At 42.9% G+C, this 20,677-nt stretch overlaps 1 protein-coding gene across 7 annotated transcripts in view; it reads right to left on the bottom strand.

Moving 5' to 3' along the window:
• BOD1L1 (biorientation of chromosomes in cell division 1 like 1) overlaps positions 1 to 20,677 on the bottom strand; it is a 180,129-nt gene that overhangs the window by 29,415 nt on the left and 130,037 nt on the right. For 6 of the 7 annotated variants that reach the window (XR_014027070.1, XR_014027071.1, XM_081332391.1 and 3 more), the window contains exons 3-8: positions 13,432 to 13,493; positions 12,197 to 12,266; positions 6,331 to 6,392; positions 5,914 to 5,983; positions 5,738 to 5,793; positions 5,094 to 5,178 (exon numbers count right to left, since the gene is read on the bottom strand). Coding sequence is in view for 5 of the 7 variants with exons in the window: in XM_081332391.1 (XP_081188517.1) it covers positions 5,094 to 5,178; positions 5,738 to 5,793; positions 5,914 to 5,983; positions 6,331 to 6,392; positions 12,197 to 12,266; positions 13,432 to 13,493 (405 nt within the window). In the remaining 2 variants the exon portion in view is untranslated. The remainder of the gene's footprint in view (positions 1 to 5,093; positions 5,179 to 5,737; positions 5,794 to 5,913; positions 5,984 to 6,330; positions 6,393 to 12,196; positions 12,267 to 13,431; positions 13,494 to 20,677) is intronic. The other variant, XM_081332392.1, reaches the window with a different exon arrangement.

Raw genomic sequence — 20,677 nt, 5'->3', positions numbered from 1 at the left:
GTGCACCTTCTGACTAACTTGTCTGAGAGGCTTTTCAAGCTAAAGTTTCAAATTTTCTGGAATAGCAATAGCACTTAGATTTACAGTGCATTCAGAAAGTATTCAGACCGTCTTCACTTCTGTCAATTTTGTTATGCTGCAGCCTAATTCTCTGGTTGTTGAAATTCATTTTTTTCTCATTAATCTACACTCAGTACCCCATAATGACAAAGTGAAAACAGTTTAAAATATCTGTACATTTATTAAAAAGAAAAAAAACTGAATATCACATTTGCATAAGTATTCAGACCCTTTTGCAACAATTTAGCTCAAGTGCCTCTCATTTCTCTTGATATGTTTCTACACCTTGATTGGAGTCCACCTGTAATAAATTAAATTGATTGGACATGATTTGGAAAGGCACATATCTCTATAGAAGGCATCACAGCTGACAATGCATGCTGTAGCAAAGCAAAAGCCATGAGGCTAAACGAATTGCCTGCAGCATTATTGCAAGGCACTGATCTGGGGAAGGCTACTATAAAATTTCTGCTGCACTGAAAGTTCCTAAGAGCACAGTGGCCTCCATAATTCTCAAATGGAAGACGTTTGGCACAACCAGGACTCTTCCCAAAGCTGGTTGCCTGGTCAAACTGAGCAATTGGGGAAGAAGGGCCTTAGTAAGGGAGGTGACCAAGAACCTGATAATCATTCTGACTGAGCTCCAGAGACCCTATGTGGAGATAGGACAGAGTTCCAGAAGGACAACCATCACTGCAGCCCTCCATCAATCAGGGCAGAGTGGCTAGACAGAAGCCTCTCCTCAGTGCAAAACACATGAAAGACGGCTTGGAGTTTGCAAAAAAACAACAACACCTAAAGGATTCTCAAACTGTGAGGAACAAGTTTCTCTGCTCTGATGAAATTCAAGATTGAACTGTTTGGCCTCAGTTCTAAATGTTATGTCTGGAGGAAACCAGACACTGCTCATAACCTGCCCAATATCATCCCAACAATGAAGCATGGTGGTGGCAGCATCATGCTGTGGGAGTATTTTTCAGCAGCAGGAACTGGGAGACTGGTCAGGGTCGAGGGAAAGCTGAATGGAGCAAAGTACAGGAATATCCTCAATGATAACCTGTTCCACAGTACTCAGGATCTCAGACTGGGCTGAAAGTTCATTTTCCAACATAACAACAATCCTAAGCACACAGCCAAGACAACACAGAAGTGGCTTAGGGACAACTGTGTGATTGTCCTACAGTGGCCCAGCAAGAGCCCTGACTTGAACCGTATTGAACATCTCTGGAGGACCTGAAAATGGCTGTCCATCGATGGACTGAGCTTGCAAGGAAGAATGGCAGAAAATCTCCCAATCCAGGTGTGCAAAGCTTGTCAGGTGATAACCCAAAGGACTCAAGACTGTAATTGCTGCCAAAGATGCTTCAACAAAGTCCTGAGTGAAGGGTCTGAATACTTATATCAATATGATATTTCAATTTTTTCTTTTCAATAAATATAAAGACATTTCTAAACTTCTCTTTTCACTTTTTTTGGTAATATATTTTATTGATTTTTTTAAAAAAACATAAATCACAATAATTGGTGAACAGTGTGTTGTCTGGGTTACAATTGTAAAACAATCATTAACAATTGATTTCTATAATCCATAATACATATAATGGTTTTAGTTGATTTCCTCTTTTCCCAAAATATCCTCTTCTGCAAACATTGAGTTAATACAATTCTTATTGTTTTGATAGATAACAATTAAATATATATTTTTCCCCAATATTCCTGAAAATAATAGTCACATTAATACAATATTTCTTTTCTATCCAATCATTCTGGTTGCCTTATCATAGATTTAATTTAATTTAATTTAATAACATTTATATACCGCCCTTCTCCCTGAGGACTCAGGGCGGTTCACAGGGCAGAATAAAATAGCAAATACAAACATTAAAAAAAGATTAAACAATTGCCCTAGTTAAAAACAATGGAAATACAGTACTAAAAACCCCAAGAAAAATTAAAAGACCAAAGATAAAACCCCAGCAATCCCCATCAGGCTAGGCCAGCTTGTACAAACAGAAATGTCTTAAGATCGCGGCGAAAGGAGCGAAGATCAGGCGCCATCCGGAGCTCTACCGGTAGCTGATTCCACAGCTCCGGAGCGCCCACAGAGAAGGATCTCCCCCTGGGGGCCACCAATCGACATTCTCTGATCGGTGGCACCCTGAGGAGGCCCTCTCTGTGGGAACGCACAGGGCGCAGGGAGCTTGATGCCGGCAGCAGATGTTCCCTGAGGTACTCCGGCCCCATGCCATGGAGTGCTTTGAACACTGTTACCAGTACCTTGAATCTCACCCGGAAGACAACTGGCAACCAATGCAGCTCACGGAGCAGAGGTGTAACGTGGGAGTATCGGGAGACTCCCAACACCACTCTCGCGGCTGCATTCTGTACCAGTTGGAGCTTCCGGGTGGACCTCAAGGGCAGCCCCATGTAGAGAGCGTTGCAGTAGTCCAGACGAGAGGACACGAGCGCATGAGTGACCGTGCATAGATCATCCCGGCTAAGATAGGGCCGCAACTGACGCACCAGGCGAACCTGTGCGAAGGCCCCCCTAGATCCTGTTACAGTCCTTATTTTAATTTGTTTCTCCCACCAAATTATAGGTATTTTTACTGGTTAAGATTTTCTCAAAAATTAATTACATTTAAAAATTTAAATCTATTTTTCCATATGAACCATTTCACACTTTTACATTTCTTACGAAATAGATAAAACAATAAAAAAGGAGAGCAAGAGTAAAGAAACATAAAAAATAACATACTACTTAAAATATATATCCCTCCTAAGCTATTATATATTTACTTCCTAAATTTCTTATTCTTTTTAACCATAATTAAAAATATATTTAATCTTTAAACATTCCATTTAATACATCTAGTCATCTAGTCCTTTAACTCTTATTCAAAACATTTTTATTCATTATAATTTTCTTGAATTCAATTACATTTAAATATCTAAAACATTTCCTTTATCTTAGTCATTTCAACTTTTTTATATTACTCATATCAAGAAAGAGAACAAAAAAGGGAAAAAGCATAGTATATTATTTAGGGAATTCATCCCTCTTAGAATGACATATATATTCCAAAACTTTTCTATTTCTTTAACCATATTCAAATAAATGTTTCTTTTTTAAGTATTCTCTCTAATAAGTCCCATCATTTATTTTCTTGGTTTCCACTTTAGTCTTTTTCCTTTGCCCAGTATCTTTCTTAATCAATATATTTTGCTGAATCAAAAAGTTTCTCTGTATGTTCGTAAATGTTGCTGTAGATATAAAAAGTGAATCAGGTGAAGAGTCTTTGTATGGGGTTTCTGCCTTTCCACGTTTGTTGAAAATCTTTTTCTTTCTTTCTCTCCACTATTCTTATCATTTCCTTTCTCTCCGATGTTCCTGACATCTCTACAGTCCATTTTATCCAATCTGTTTTCTTGTCCTAAGATTTATTTTGTAGTCTTAAGGGATAAGTTTTTCCCCCCAATTCTTGTGAATTTTTTCCCACTAGAATTAAATCATGTTTCCTTGTTTTGTTAAGATCCTTCTTTAAGTCTCTATTCTCAATTCTATATTCATTAATCTGTTTTATCTTCTCCTTCTCTGTTGTTGTTTTCTGGGATTTTTTGTTGTTGTAGAGTTAACTTAGAAATAGATTGATTTATATTTTCAAAGTTATTTTGGATTTCTTTGTGGTTTAAAGTCATTGTTGTTTGAATTAGTTGCAGTATACTATGTATCTCCTCCTGTGAAATATTTGTGTTCTTGATATGTTCTTTCTACATGTCTCTGATCCATGATAGCCAAGAATTTGAGTTTTTCTCTTCCTTTCTTTTCTTTGCAAATAGCTTTAGAGTCCCAATTAAACAGATATTTGTAAACCAAATAGTTCAAAAAAGATTTTTTTCCTGAAATTTATAATTCTCTTTGTCTACAGCCCAGATTACTCTCTTTTTTTGGTCACAGCTGTTCTTTCTTGTTAAATCTTTGAAGGTCACTAACACAGATTAGCTTTTCCCAGGTTTTGCCAAGTCTTATACTAAAGTCATAGCTGTCATCGTCTTCATCCACCACTAGGTGTCAGCAACTATTTGTTTTTTACTTCCATATATTTTGATCCTCCATAAAAAAATAATTCACTGCTTCTGTTAGTATAAGGGTGGGGTGGAAATCCCCCTCCTTCCCTTTCGGAGGTATTTTGCTTCTTGGGGATCTTTTCCAGAAAATTGAATGTAGAATAGAAAAGAGAAGATCGAATTCCTCACCCTGTTTCAAGCATGCTGTTCACAGTTGTGCTGGTTAGTGCTTTTGGACTTCGGTTGCTAGTAGCTTGGGCTGGTCAATGCAATATAGCCAGCCTTTCTCTTGTTGAGTTAGAAGGCTTTCCCCAAGTCAAACAGAACAGCCGCCGCCATTCTAGAATCACTGGAGCACCCTTCTTTCTTTGTCGCCTCTCCGGGGCGACTTAGACCTATTTAGGGTCCCCAGGCAGGGCAAAATTAGCCGCGGGGATGTGGAGAAACCACAAGCCCACGACCGGTCGCTACCGCACAAAACCAGAAGTCCTGTTTTCACTTTTTCATTATTGATTACTGAGTGTATATCAATGAGAGAGAAAAATGAATTTCAACAACTTTAGAATCAGGCTGTAGCATAACAAAATTGACAAAAGGGAAGGAGGTCTGAATGCTTTCTGAATGCACTTTATATACCACTTCACAATGCTGTACAGTGCTCTCTAAGCAATTTACAGAGTCAGCATATTGCCCCCAATAATCTGGATCCTCATTTTACCGACCATGGAATGCTGAGTCAACCTTGGCAATGTGAGCAGTTAGCCTGCAATACTGCATTCTAACCACTGCGCCACCATGGCACTTCAAAATAACTTTTAAGACAAGGCATTGTATCACCATTATCAGCTCAAAAATTGAAATGTATGTAAACAAATTCTCACTCATTTAGCGGGTCATGCAATTAATAGTTACTTGTGGACTGCTGTTTTTTATGGAAAACTCAAAAGCACCACACTTGGTTTCACCTTTTTCTTTTACAGCTTCTGAGGAATGTTTCCAAGCCACAGGATGACATTCAGGCATCTCTTCTGAGTTGTTGGCAGTTTTTTCCTAAAGAATTATAAATAAATAACTGCTGATTAAAGAGAACTATCTCCATTTAATACTGCTAAAACACTCTGGCAATTTGCTCTCTCCATCACCCTGCATTAACTCATTCTATTTATTCAGAAAGATCCTCAGGACAAGGGGTATGACTAGTATCTTCCTGTTTCAATGTTACTTGACATGAGTTACCAAATTACCTCCTTTTCAAACCTAAGCAATTTTGGCTGTTTTTGGTTACAATAAACAAAGTGTTCTCAGTTTGTCCCCCCTCAATTTCAGACTTTCTGCATACCATCTGGGACAAGGTACAAAGCAAGATGGCTTTGTAAACCAGTAATTGTAACCACAAGGATATATTAGACCTTGCAAGTGAGCATGAGTACAGTTGAAATGGAATAATTTGATTCTTGTTTTATTTATAAATAATAATTGCCATTCCAAGCAGGGATACACAAAAATCCAGAAATGATACTGGATATAAAAAAGAAAACTACCTGTCATTAGCTATTATGTGTCCCTAATATATATTGTTTCTAGTGTATTTTAGTGAATCACACAGTACCTCATTAATTTCTTGTTTAGTCTCCTCTTCCAAAATCTGGCATCGTGTACCTCTACCTGCAAAATAACAATGTTTGTTTGAAATGATTTCTAAAAGTGTAGTCAAAAGAGGGATGAAAACTTGTTTGCACCATTATCTTAATCAAGCAACCCTATGGTTTGAACTCCCTCATTTACCCTCTTCAATAGTAGGACTCCTTGTTGCTTCTGGCATGAAACTCTCTTCCTTCTGATCAGGTTTTTCTGGCTGCAACCAAAGGAGAGGAGAGGAGAAATAAGGACAAGGACTGCTCTTGGATTGGCAACTTTCTTTTCTGGACAACAACTTTCCAGGTAGGCCAGGGAGGAATCAGAGCAGGGCAAAGTAACAGTTCTTTATGTATTTCAACACATCTTGCCTTTGAACCAGATTTCATCAAGTATTGTACCTCTGACAGAGAGATCTTACAGGAATAGACAATATTGAGCTATCCATCTGAAACTGATTTTCATTTACCCATTTTCAGAAAATGAGGGTTTTTTTTAAAAAAACCCTTCTCTTCCAGTGAAGACAAAACCCCACAATCATTAAAACAACCAAATCCCAGTGCATACCTCTGTTAATTTTTCTTTAAGAACTTGACTTTCTATGTCCATAGCATGTGTATTTCCAAAGGCTAAAAAACAAAAACAGAAATATAGAAGTATTACTCAGAATCTAATGCGACATGACATATTGAGTGCTTGGAAGCATGATACCCACATATCTAATCTTAAGTTATGTCAATTGCTGGATTTTGAAGGAGGGGAGATGGGGGGATGCTTGTCATATAGTTTTTTCATTCCCATCAATGTATTTCCAAATGCTAATATCCCATGATTAATTAGAGCAGATATCTCCATGAGTTCAGTACTATTGCACTGAGGATTTATTGAGAAAATGAGCAATCAACTACTGGCCATTGTGGTGGGGATGATAACACAGAGGGAGGTGGATTGCTCAGCCTCATTGCAATACTGAAATGATATGGAACTAAGATGAAGGGAATATTGGTTTGGCACAAGATCATCTGACAAGTTCACAAGCATCACCACGGCCATGCCCACCCGGCAATAAATAAATGGGTTTTCGGTTGCAGTTTGGGCACTCAGTCTCTAAAAGGTTCGCCATCACTGGTATAGGTTCTCCTGCTTGAGCAGGGGCTGGACTAGATCTCCAAGATTCTGTTCTGTTCTATTCTATTCTATTCTATTCTATTCTATTCTATTCTATTCTATTCTATTCTATTCTATTCTATTCTATTCTATTCTTCTATTCTATTCTATTCTATTCTATTCTATTCTATTCTATTCTATTCTATTCTATTCTATTCTATTCTATTCTATTCTATTCTATTCCATTCCATTCCATTCCATTCCATTCCATTCCATTCCATTCCATTCCATTCTATTCTATTCTTTCTACTCTACTCTATTCTAATTTTCTATTCTTCAAATGAACTGCATTACCACCAGGGAGTGTTATACAGAGCGTTTGCTTGATATAGGAGATTTATGTACACTTGTTCTTTAGATGCTGTTTGTGACAGTTCTGATCCAGTCTAACAACTGTGGATAATGAGACCAAGGTAAAAGAAGCCCAAACCCACATATTGGTAAAATCCTTTACTGTGGATACATATCTGTATTTTCTAAACATGGATATGTGAAACTGCAGGTAATTATGGTCATTAAATGAGAACACATCTTAGTATTAAGGAATACCTCCAAAGTCCATTCCAAGTCAGTTATTCTATGACTCTAAATCTCTGTAAGTTTGCCCCAAATGTAGAGAAACTGAAAGCCACAACACTTTGCATCAGTTGTTGATAAAAGCACATGAACAAAAATACTTTTTGCTACACATCTGCCTTGGAGGAAACTATAACACAATTAAGATAAACACTAGCCACATTTAGTTGTTTTCCAAGTTTGTGGATGCAAAAGATAAAAAGCTTTGAAAGGTGGCCCTCAACTTACAACCATTTGTTTACTGACCGTTCAAAGTTAGAACAGAAGTGAAAAAAGTTACTTATGACCAGTTTTCACACTTAATGACTGTTGCAGCATCCCCTTGGTCATGTGATCAAAATTTAGGTGCATGTATTTAGATAGATAACCTTTATTAACATTTTTTATTATGAGCACACTGGCCCACATTATAAATGAAAGTGCTTTACCTGATCTCAAAAGAAAGTATATATCTACCCATACACATAAATAACATGCATATAAACATGCTACATACATACCGTGTTTCCCCATAAATAAGACTGGGTCTTATATTCTTTTTTGGACCAAAAGTCCCATTAGGTCTTATTTTTAGAGGATGTCTTATTTTGCGGCCGCTCGCCCACTCCTTCCCACCATCTACTTGCCCACAGACGCAACAGCTTACAGGCCTTCCCAGGGCAGAAAAACTTTTCTCTCTGATGGAGAAATGACAGAGACTAAAAGCTTCGTCTACTTACTAATTGCTCCAATTCCAAGTGCCCCATTTGCAAGCAGATGAAGCTTCTAGTCTCCGTCATTTCTTTGTTCAGGCGAAAAGTGTTTGGGCACCTATGAGGCACTTGGAAACAGAGTGATTTGCTCCATTTCCAAGTGCCCTATAGGCGCCCAAACACTTTTAGCCCAGAGGAAGACTGGAAGCTTCGTCTGCATGCAAATGGGGTGCTTGGAATTGGAGCAATTCACTCTCTTTCCAAGAGCCCCATCCGCAAGCAAAGCTTCCAGTCTCTCTCTGGGAGAAAAGTGTGTGGCGGAGCCAGATGGAGGAAGAGGCTTGGGGAAAGGAGGCAGGTGATCTGGACATACTGCACTGCCGCCTGGCTCTTGGGAGGCTTGTTTGGTGGCAGTGGCAGCAGGTGGAGTCATACGCTGCCCACTCTGTCCTGTCTTTTGACTTGCCCATGGCCGCACTGGAATCACCTGCCTCCCCCCTATGCCTATGCCTCTGCCTGCTACTGGTGCCGCCATGAAAGCCTTCTTTGAGCCAGGCAGCCATGCAGCACATCCGGATTCCCTGCCTCCCCAATGCCTCTGTGCTCAGACTTACCTGTGCTATACCAAGGGGCTGGTGGGCTGTGGCTGCTGCTGGACACCATCGGCTCCTGCCGCCTCTTTTGCTGGCCATGCCCATCCCCGGGCTTATTTTGAGGGTAGGGCTTATATTAGGCCCACCCCAAATAATCAGGCTAAGGCTTATTTTCAGGGTGGGTCTTTTATACACAGACACACACAGTCACACACACACACACACACACACACACACACACACCTATATATTAATCTCTGTCCATTTTCAATATATAGTGGAAAGAGGAAACTTGAGAGTTCACAAGGTTGATGCTATATGGAACAAAACTGTGACTGAATCTGGATGTTCTGCTTCGGATACCACAAAGCCTCCTTCCAGAAGGTAACAAGGAAAACAGGTCATGAAAAGGATATGTAGCATCCCAGACAATTCTGTGGACCTTGTTCAAGCATCGCTTATATGCTATGTCCTGGATAGAAGGAAGTGAACTACCAATAATCTTTTCTGCCATCCTCACCACTCTCTGTACCTCCTTCCTGTCTGAAGCAGTAATGCTTGCAAACCAGACAGTAATACAATATAATAGGATGCTCTTGATCGTCCCTCTGTAGAAAGTGGTAAGGGCAGAGGAAGGAAGATCTACTTTTCCCATGCGATGCAGAAAATGCAGGTGCTGCTGTGCCCGCTTCACTCTTGAGCAACCAAGCTAGCCTACTTATTAGCTTGATGCTACTAACCACTTCCCTTTTCTGAAATTGACATAGCTTTTCCTATGTTTAAAATCAGGCTGTTTTTGTTACACCAGTTCACCAAACCTCTACTTCTTTGTGGTAAGCACCCTCATTGTCATCTTGAATAAGGCCCACTACTGTTGTATCATCCGCATACTTCACAATATGGTTGGTGGCAAACCTGGCACGACAATCATGGGTCAACAGGGTGAACAATAGCAGCCTTAGGGCACAGGGCTGTGCTCAAGAAAATGGTGTTAGAAATATTAGTCCCAGCTCACAATTACTGAGACCTATCAATAAGAAAATCAAGAATCCAGTTGCACAAGGTAGTGTTAAAACCTGAAAGGCCCAGTATGTCAACTAGATGCTAAAGAATGATTGTTTAGTGACGAAGCACATGAGTGTTTCTTTCCTCTAATTGTGCCAATTTCAGATAGAACGGAAGAAATAGCATCCTCTGTAGAGTGATTTGGATGGTAAGCAAACTGAAGTGAGTCAAATGCTGGAGGGAGGCTGGATACAATAATGCCCTTTATCAGTCTCTGAAAACATTTCATAATGATGGATGTAAATGCAATTGGTAATCATTGAGTCCCGTAATTGTAGACTTTTTTGGCACTGACAAAACGGCCAGCTTAAAACACTGCCTGCTGCAGTGAAAGATTGAAAATATCTGTAAGAACACAAGCCAACTCATCTGCACATTTCCTATGAACACGGCCAGGGTATTATCTGGGCCTGCTGCTTTCTAAATGTTAACTTTCTGCAATGTTTTCCGGACAGAGGTAACATGAAAGCTTGTTCATCAGGATGAGGCACAGCTTTCCTCACAGGGGTGCTATCTGATACCTCAAATCTACCAAAAAATGTATTTATGACAGTTGCACTGTCCCAGGGTCATGTGATCACCATTTGTAACTTTCCCAGCTAGAGCTTCTGACAAACAAAATCAATGGGGGAAGCCAGATTCACTTAACAATCAAAAGTTTCACTTAACATCTGCAATGATTTGCTTAAACCATTGTGGCAAAAAAGGTTGTAAAATAGAGCACAACTGTCTTACTTAGCAATAGAAATTTTGGGTTCCATTGTGGTAATAAATCAAGGATATGTGTATATATGTTATTTGTTGGAAAAGATTCTAACTTGATGGGAAGGAAAAATGTTATATTTAATGAGCTTCTTTAATTAAAGTATCCTAAGGTAATCATTACAATTATCTCCTTTTTTCATCATCATTTGTCTGAAAAGATAACAGAGCTATTTAAGTGCCACAGAAGAGGTTTTGGGATTAAGAGAAGACCTGAAATTGGCTCCCATATTCTTATTAACCAGAGTGCACAAACTCCAAGAAAGCAAAGGAGCAAGAAAGAATTGAAAAGGTCCAATTCTGATACTCCCTAGTTGCTCACTCCAGGGCAGAAAAAGGCACAGGGGATAGAAATGTCAAGGTGAGCCACTGACAGGAAGCTTGCAACTCCCAGTTGTTTAAAATTCTAATTTACTGGAACTTCCTATTATAAACTTAGAATATAGCTAACTTCAGTTATTCTAATTATTCATTGTGAATGCTCATTTAAAATCATTTTAAGTGAGCACATGGTTTCTTTTATTATTACTACATTGGGATACAAAGGAAATAATCTTTCAGTTTTAAAAATATACCATCAAGTACAGAATTAGATCTCTGTTCATTAAACAGCAAACGGGTGTTTACGTTCCTTGCAATTTTGGATTATGAAGCTCTTGGTCTGCTCTGCAGACACATCTTTGACAGAAGACATGACTCTCCTTTAAACAACTTCCTTTTACTTAGACTGAATTTTATTAAATGAAGGAGGAACTTTCCAAAAATGTCTGTAGTGGAAAAAATAATACAATTGTAACTCTTAATGTCATATAGAATAATAGATAAACAGATTCCCATGTAAGCAACTTACACGTGAAAATGTATTTTAGCTATTCTTTGTACAAGCAACAAGTATCCAGGAATCACTCATCTGAATTACAATTATACCCACAACAATACAGGGCAAACAGCACTGTGCAGAATTTCTAGAAGAGGATTTTTCTGTTGTTTTATTCACTAGAGTTGTTCCTCCTGGTCAGGTGTTCTGGGAATGTATTTTTCACCAGCAGATTCCATGACCTGAAAAAGGTGTTCTAAAGTAGTAAGAACACTAGCAGGAAACTATGTCAGGCCCTTTGAGTGAAATGTTGCATTGTTACTAGAGATCAATGAGAAGGCAACTTTCACTTTTCTATTTGATCGCTCACACACTGGCATATATTATAAACAAATAAGATTTAAAATCTCCAGATTACTTTTCACAAATAGAATCACAGAATATGTGAACTGGAAAAGATTGTTGTTCTCAATTAGTTCACCCTTTTCTAAGGGAAAGAATCAATTACATCATTGTCAACCAGTGGCCATCCTAACCATTTGAAACCTCCAGGGAGGAAGAGATCCACTGTTCTCAAGTCCTTCAGTTCAATTGAAATCTGCTAGAAATGCAATGGAGGGACTAACTTTTGAGGCTTCCTTTAAAATACCTCAAGACACTACAAGTCACTGGATAAACAGGCCTATGTAGATACTGTAATTTCATTGAGACACCAAATTATGACTTATCATAAAAATTACTGTCATTAAACATGAATTTACTTTTAAGAACCTCTTCGGATTGTTTCTCTTCATAGTGAAGTTCCTTTTCTGGATTTGTACACAGCAGCTGCTATGAAGAAAAGAGAAAAAAATATCTCAACTTTAACAGTATCAAAGCCTAATACACCTCTATTTGAAAGCAAGCATGCTGCTGAATAAACTGCAGAAGAATAACAACAGTAATATACTACTGTCTTGTCTCTAAAGCAGGGCAGGAAGCATGGTGACCACAGGAAATGCACTCTAGCTAACTTAACTCTTTTAAACACTATGGGAATTTTCAAACCTTTAAAAAATTAACATGGGAGAAAGCAAGAGTAACAGACACATCTTCTACATGATTTCCCTTACCTGGAATTATTTATATATTTTTTTAAATGACAAAAGAGCTAAACATAGCTTCCAACAGAGTGAATGGAAGTGAAATGAGAAGTGATCGTGATGATGCTGGACAAGAGGAATATTTCAATTACCGGTAAACAAATGAATTAGAAGCTGGAATACTTCAAAACAAAGTGCATGCAGCATATACATATATGTACTACTCTTTTGTCTGTAACCTTTAACTGGGCAAAATAGTGCACCACAAGGCAACAAGTTTTGAAATGGGGTATCTCAAATGAGCTAACTTACAGAGTAAATACAAAATTGGGGATCAAGGAAACCCATATGGTTGAAATTTGGCAAATCTGTGGTCACTTTAGTACTGTCGGGCCACTGCCCAGAGGTTCAGTAGACTGGTCCTGTCCTAGTTTTCTGGAGGTTGGGCAGACCAATCCTTCCTTTGGCCATTGGAGATCATCTAGACTGGCCCAACCATGGTCCTCTGGAGACTGAGTAGATCAATCAGCTGTGATTAAGCTGGTTAAGCTCCCACTCTTATTGCTTTTTTGCTCTTGGTCATTCAGTTTCTGTTCAGGTAAGGAAATATCTCTAAAATGGATCACAGGTTGTTTAAGGGTTTTTTTTAATTTACAAGCATCTGTGTCTACATTCTATAAAGCTGTTGTGGGACTGCAAATGTTTTCTGCTACTTTCCATATGTTGGCAAGCAACTAGGTATGGAGTCTATATTCCAAATAAGGGGCAGACATATAGGCATGGGCAGACTCCCCCAACAAGAATCAATCCAATTTAATCAATGTTTCAAATGTTCTTAATTTCAAACATTCATTTTCTTATAAATTAAATACAAACAATTTTAAACAACTAAACATTTCAAAACAGCAATGTACCTCATCAGTTGCTGTCTCCATCCTTGGTTTCAGACTTTCAAGTGGAAGCACCACTTTACTGTCTAATGAAAACAATTTAAGCAATTATAATACAAAAGTTACAATAGGTTATAACCTTATAATTAGCTAGCAACTTTACCCTATACAGATGGCTGAATGAAGCAAATTTTAGTAAATTAAATTTTTCTGAAATTTTACTTGGAAACAGAATTAGTTTAGTTTTGGTCCCAGAGATAATCTAAAATTAGAATATATTCTTCAAGATCCAATCTGGGTGTGGCTAAAAAGCCACACACATCAGGCACCATATAAATACCACATACAGAATAGCCCAAAGCACACACTCTGCTAGAGAGGATGGGCTAGAGAAGATTTTTTCAGCGCTAGTTTTCACTTTGAACCTACCGTAATGATTCTGCTCATTCAAGATTATATTAGAGTAATTAATGGTTCTTGTGTTTTTCTTAGTTGGGCTTTTCAGCAGATAAATAACAAGAAAAAGTCATGGAAATAGTTGGTTCACTAAACAGAGAAGATGGCAAGTAAGAAACAGGCAGTAGAGAGTCTTCACACAAAAAGAAGCTATTGGCCAACCTACCAAAAACACAACTGTAACAGACAGACTAGAAATAAAAACTAAAATAACCAAGAAAATGGTAAGAGAACACTTGTCTGACCTTGATGAATATACACCACCAGGACCTGATGGATTACATCCCAGAGTTCTGAAGGAACTGGCAGATGTCAGAAACATTGTAACATTGTCAAGCTATGAACCCTACTGCCTTTAAGACCGCTGCGTGCTTCTAGCTTGCCAACAGATGCAGGTTTCATAAATCTAGATTGGACTACTTGAGCTACTGTGTGTCATGCAAAGGGAAAGAGATGGAGGTCAAGTCCATCTTGGAGTGGCAAGCCCCTCGTACCCGCAAGCAGCTGCAAAGTTTCTTGGGGTTTGCAAACTTTTACTGGCAGTTTATTCCCTCCTTTGGAAAGACTGCCCTACTGATCACCAAGTTGCTAAAGACTGGAAAAGAGGGTGAGAAGCCCTGGCCAAATCAGCTGTTGAACTGGACAATGGAATGCCAAGCGGCGTTTGAGAAATTGAAGGGGCTGTTTGCTCCAGAATCCATGCTAAAGCACCCCTGAAGAACCTTTTGTGACCCAGATGGATGCCAGTGATGTGGCCGTGGGGGCTGTCATCCTTCAACGAAACGCCAAGGGGGATTTACAGCCGTGCACATACACATCCTGCAAATTGAATGAAACAGAACAGGGATGGGTGGCATGGGAGAAAGAGGCTTTTGCAGTACGATGGGCGTTGCTAACTTGGAGACAGTTCCTAGAAGGAGCTTTGAAGTTTGGACTGACCACAAAAACCTAGAGGCTTTGAAACTCCCCCCCCCTTGCAAGCTTTCCCCTAAGCAAGTCAGATGAGCGCACTTCTTCAAAACATTTGATTCTGAGCTGAAGTACATCCCAGGGGAAAAAAACTTCCTAGCTGATGCCCTGTCCCGCATGCCTCATTACAAAAGCATCTGGCAGGAGGTAGTGAGTTTGGTTGTCCCCAGGAGGCAGCAAGCAGCGCAAGCAACAACCAGATGGCAGGAGAAAAAGAGTTCACCTCCCACTGATGAGTTCGCACAGCAGTTGAAGCAAGAGCTGCAAACTGACGCATGGTTTGGGACTCATCAGAAGGAGTTGGTCATGAGAGACAGGTTGGTGTGGTAGGGGGACAAATTGCATGTCCCAGACCACCTGAGACTGTAAGCCATACAATGCAGTCACTATGCTAAGAAAGCAGGCCACTTTGAGTTCCTGAAAAAGCTGCATCTCACTAGTCGCAGTTCTGGTGGCCAAAGATGAAAAAAGGCATTGAAAGTTATCTGGGGAGCTGTGCTTTCTGTGTCGCCAGCAAAAGTCTACCAGAAAGAGTCCAATGTCAACTCTACAAATGAGCATGGCTGCAGCCATTTTCCCTACTCATTTTTGTTTGCCACATAGACCAGAGGGAGGGGGGTTGCCCAGATGCTTTGCTAGTCTAAATAATCTTTGGTCCCATGGGAACCAAGGTCATCGGCTGCTCCTGAGACTGCAGGCTGGGCGATTCATAAAAAGCCACCAAATAATCATATTGAGGAACATAGTTGCTTACATTGTTTTTGTGGGTGGGACATTTAACTTTGTATTGGAGAATTATTGCTTGTGTATCCAGACTTGATTTTATTTTTAATGTGCCAACACTATGTAACTAATAAACATGTTCTTTGAGGAATTTGCAAGCCTCGGAGTTCTGCTTTATTTTTCTGTCTCTGGAACCATGACATTATGAAGTTAAGTGAACCCTTGATTCCAGAACCCACAAAGGGAAGTTACAGTTATTAATCCAGTGGGAGGGCTACCCCCTCCCACTCCCAAACGGTTCCAGCCTGACTCCAAGGTCACTGTGTCCGAGGATAACTTTTTTCTGTCCTGTACCTCAGCATTCTCAAAACACCATGGCAGCACAGAATTGGCTGCCAGTGGACTGGTTAGGGGGCATGGGTTTCAAAGTGAAAAGAATAGCTTGGTGCTTTGTGTGGGAATGTCAAATTTTGCTTGGCCTTACTGCAACCATTGTTTCTCAGTAAAAATTCTTTTGATTAATCATATGGCATCAAGAGTCGTACTTGTTCTGTACCAGCCTGCTACCGGCCCTGCAGAGAAGGCAGGGACAACCCCTTTACAAACGGCAAGAGGCTGGAATTACGCCTGCCAAATTTATTCACATAAAACAGAGCAAGACAAGACACCAACCATAAAACACGAGCTAAGAAGCAGGAACAATCCAAGCGGTTGCCTTCAGCAAACCAGCCCTCCCACACATTCCCCTTAAATACATTTCAGGGCGTGGCCTCTCTGTGCCTCCTTCCAAGGTGCCCCATTGCCTTCCTCTGTTTACTCCTGACTGACTGCCTCCTGCGTCGGGCGTCCTTGAACAGGGCCAGCTGTGGGTCATCTTCATCCACGCTGTCAGGCTCACACAGCTGGGTCTGCATGGTGACCAGATGAGAGGGGCCTTGCTGGGGGCTCTCATCAAGCTGTCCAATCCCCTCAGCAAGCTCTTCAACACCCCCCTCCTCCTCCTCTGAGTCGTCTGACCCAACTGCCGAACCCACAGGCTGACCCTGAATCACAACACTATCCCGCACCGCAGGGCCCTTCCCCCGGGTATGCCGATCCGGATGCGGTCGAGATGGAAATTGTTCATGAAAAGCGGTCACCAACGCAGGGGCATGAATGGCGGTCGCGTCTTCCCAGGTGAAGTCCTCTGGTCCGTAACCTTTCCATTCAATCAGGTACTGGAAACGACATTTCAGCCAATGGGAATCCCTGATGCTGGCGACCTCGTACTCGGGGGTGCTGCCTCCATCACGAGGTCCTGATGGGGGAGGTTCCGCTTGGCGGAGTGGACAGGCCAGTTGCTCGGGGACCAACAGAGACCAATGAAAGACTGGGTGCACGCACAGGGAACGTGGCAGAGTTAAGCAATAGGCGACCGGATTGATGACAGCCTCGACTGGGAACGGTCCTAAATATCGGTGATCTAACTTTCTCACTGGCCGTGTTGACGGTAGGTTCCTGGTGGACAACCAGACCCGATCTCCCACCGATAGTGGAGGCGTATCCCGTCTTGACCGATCAGCAAACCTTTTGTAATCGGCCTTGGCCTTCTCTAACTGATGTCGCACCAATCGATGGATCACCTGTAACTCTGCCATGAAGTCGCTCGCTGCCGGCTCCGGTGAGTCCACGGGAGAAAGGGGGAAAAACCGGGGGTGATATCCCACATTGGCCAAGAACGGTGTCATCTGTGTAGAGGTGTGCTGCGAATTGTTAAATGCAAACTCAGCTATGGCCAGATAGTCCACCCAATTGTTTTGCTGCAGATTGACGTAGCAGTGCAGATACTGTTCCAGGATACCGATGACCTTCTCGGTTCCCCCGTCAGTTTGAGGATGATGCGTGGACGAGAGGCAAATCTTGATATCCAACGCATGCATCAACTCCTGCCAGAAGCGGGCTGTAAACTGGGCCCCCCTATCAGAGACGACTCTATCAGGGAGGCCGTGCAGCCGAAACACCTGCTGAATGAATGAATGAATGAATGAATGCTGAATGGAGCAGGCTGACGGTAAGCCGCGACAGGGGATGAAGTGCGCCATCTTGGTCAGCATGTCCACCACCACATACACTGTCGTAAAACCAGAGGATGGGGGTAAATCCATCAGAAAGTCCATGGACACAGCCCCCCAGGGTCTTTTGGGTGTCAGCAAAGGCTGCAGTAATCCAGGCGGGGCCCCTGTCGCTGACTTGGCCTGCCTGCAGGGGATGCAGGAAGTGACATAGGACTGGACGTTAAGTCGGACTCGGGGACACCAGAAGGTACGGGAGACCAGGTTCAGGGTCTTGAACAGGCCAAAATGCCCCGCCGCCGGGTTATCGTGACACTGGCTGAGGATGAGTCCCCTGAGTGGCCCTCCCGGAACAATAATACAAGAGTCCATCCGTGACCGTCCAAGGAGAATCTGGCCCCACCTCCTCCTTCCGCTGAGCCACCCACACCTCCTGCTGCTGTGCCTCCCGGATCCGAGCCCGTATATCAACCGGCTCCCGCACCGCAGCAAAAAACTCGACGGGGATCACTGTCCTGGGCAGAAGCTTGTCTTCCACTCGGGAATATTTGGGCTTCCTGGACAGAGCATCCGCTCTTTGATTGTGCCCGCTAGGTATGTACCGAACCCGGAAGTCAAACCTCGCAAAGAAAAGAGACCACCGGATCTGCCGTTGGTTCAAATTCCGAGCGGTCTGCAGGCTTTCCAAATTCTTATGGTCCGTCCGGACCTCGATTTGATGCCGCGCTCCCTCCAGATGATGCCTCCAGGCCTCGAACGCCGCTTTTATGGCCAGCAGCTCCTTCTCCCAGATTGTATAATTGCGCTCCAAAGGGTTCAGTTTTCGTCAACAAGGGAAGAGGGTACCGCTGGGCGTCGTTGCCTGGAGTAACACCGCCCCAATGGCAATGTCGGAGGCATCCGCCTCCACAACAAACGGCCGTTGCGGGTCAGGATGCTTCAAGATGGGCTCCTTCATGAAGGCTTCCTTCAAAGTCTGGAAAGCCTGTTGTTGTGGAGCGTTCCACTGGAACCGAGTCTTCTTCTGCAGGAGCCGGGTGAGGGGGGCTGTCAAGGCAGCAAACCCAGGGATGAAAGTTCGGTAATAGTTGGCGAACCCAAGAAGTCGCTGAACATCCTTCACGCGACACGGGGGTTGCCAACTCTGCAAAGACTCAACCTTACTCGGCTCCATGGCGATGCCCTCAGGAGAAATGCGGTGACCCAGGAAATTGATGGTCACCCGATAGAACTGGCACTTCTCCAACTTGGCAAACAGCCGATGTTCTCGGAGTCGCTGCAGGACCTGATGGAGGTGCTGATGGTGCACCTCACGCGACGGGGAGTAGATCAGGATGTCATCCAAGTAGATCACGACAAACTGATCCAACAAATCCCGGAAAATGTCATTCATGAAATGCTGAAACACAGCGGGGGCATTGGTCAGGCCAAACGGCATCACCGTGTACTCAAAATGTCCATAACGAGTACCAAACGCCGTCTTCCACTCATCACCCGGCCGAACCCTGACGAGGTTGTAAGCTCCACGCAGGTCCAGTTTCGTGAAGATCTTAGCCTCCCGGAGTCGGTCCAAGAGTTTGGGGATGAGGGGTAGCGGGTAACAATTGCGCACCGTGATGGCGTTGAGTTTCCTATAATCGCAGCAAAGCCGCAATTCGCCTGACTTCTTTTTGACGAAGAGCACGGGTGCAGACACTGGCGAGGACGAGGGCCGGATGAAACCGCGAGCCAAATTCTTCTCCAGAAAGTCCCGCAATGCAGCCAACTCGGGGTCCGACATGGAGTACAAACGCCCCACTGGGAGAGGCGCATCAGGAACTAAATCAATGGGGCAGTCATAGGGCCTGTGCGGGGGTAATTGATCCGCCTCTGTCTCGCTGAACACATCAGCAAAGTCGGACAGTTCGGGAGGCAAGGAAACCCCTGGGGAACCCTCCACCTGGCCGGCACAGATATGGAGGGAGTGGTCCACGCACTGCAAGCTTGGGAAGGTGACCAAGTTCTGTGACCAATAGATCTGTGGGTCATGCGCCCGGAGCCACGCCAGTCCCAAGACCACGGGGAAGTGCAGATCTGAGGTGATATAGAACTGGATGGCCTCCACATGGGAACTGATGGCCATACATAATGGTTGCGTGGCGGCCGTAATTGGCCCAGACAGGAGCTCTCGACCATTGATAGTCTCCACTAACATGGGTGGATCCACCGGCCACTGGGGAACAGCCCATTTGGTCACAAATGCTGAGTCCATAAAATTTGTGGTGTCCCCAGAGTCAATTAAGGCATGGACTGGAATCCCCTCTGGCTTGCCAGGAAGGATCAGACATGCCTCCAAAATCAGATGCCGTGGAGGTCCACAGGCAGCATCAGAAAGACGTCGCTCAGTGTTGTTGTGGGACGCCTGATCTATCACACCGTCTAGATCAGGCTCGGGGCGTTTCCCGACAGAAAAGTAGGGGACTTTCTCGGGGCAGACTCGGTCACTGATGCCCGCTGTCGCTTCTTTGGGCAAAAAGCAGCCAAATGCCCAGGGTCCCCACAGTAAAAACACACACCCCCGATCGTCTGTTCATTTCAGTCACCGATAGACGAGACCTGGCGGCACCCAGCTCCATTGGCTCCTCCCTTTGAACTGGGGGCTCACGCACAACAGGGGCTGCAGGGGTCTGTGGGGTGGCACGGCGACTCCTTCGCTGCTGCAACCGAGCATCGATCCGCAGGCAGAGATGGATCAGCCCAAGGCATCCACAAGCGCAGTCTCATTCCAGGTGGAATCCTGGCTAAGCAGCCGAAAATCGCTGATATAGCCTCAGAGCTTTCAGGCGTCGAGTAGCAGTCTGTGTCTTAATAGGGTCCTCATACATCAGACGCATATGATCACAAAACCCCACAAAGTTGTCCAACAATGGGCTAGGTTGAGCCAGCAGAGGCGTGCCCCAACGAGCTGCATCACCCGAAAGAAGGCTTAACACAAACCCCACCTTATCCCGGTCAGTGGGGAAATCAGCTGCTCTCACGCTGATAAAGAGCTGGCATTGTCCCAGGAAAGCAGGAAACAGTTCTGGATTGCC

Source organism: Vipera berus (assembly GCF_964194415.1).
Source record: "Vipera berus genome assembly, chromosome: 7".
NCBI classification, from domain to species: domain Eukaryota; kingdom Metazoa; phylum Chordata; class Lepidosauria; order Squamata; family Viperidae; genus Vipera; species Vipera berus.
This window is presented reverse-complemented; position numbering and strand designations above follow the sequence as displayed.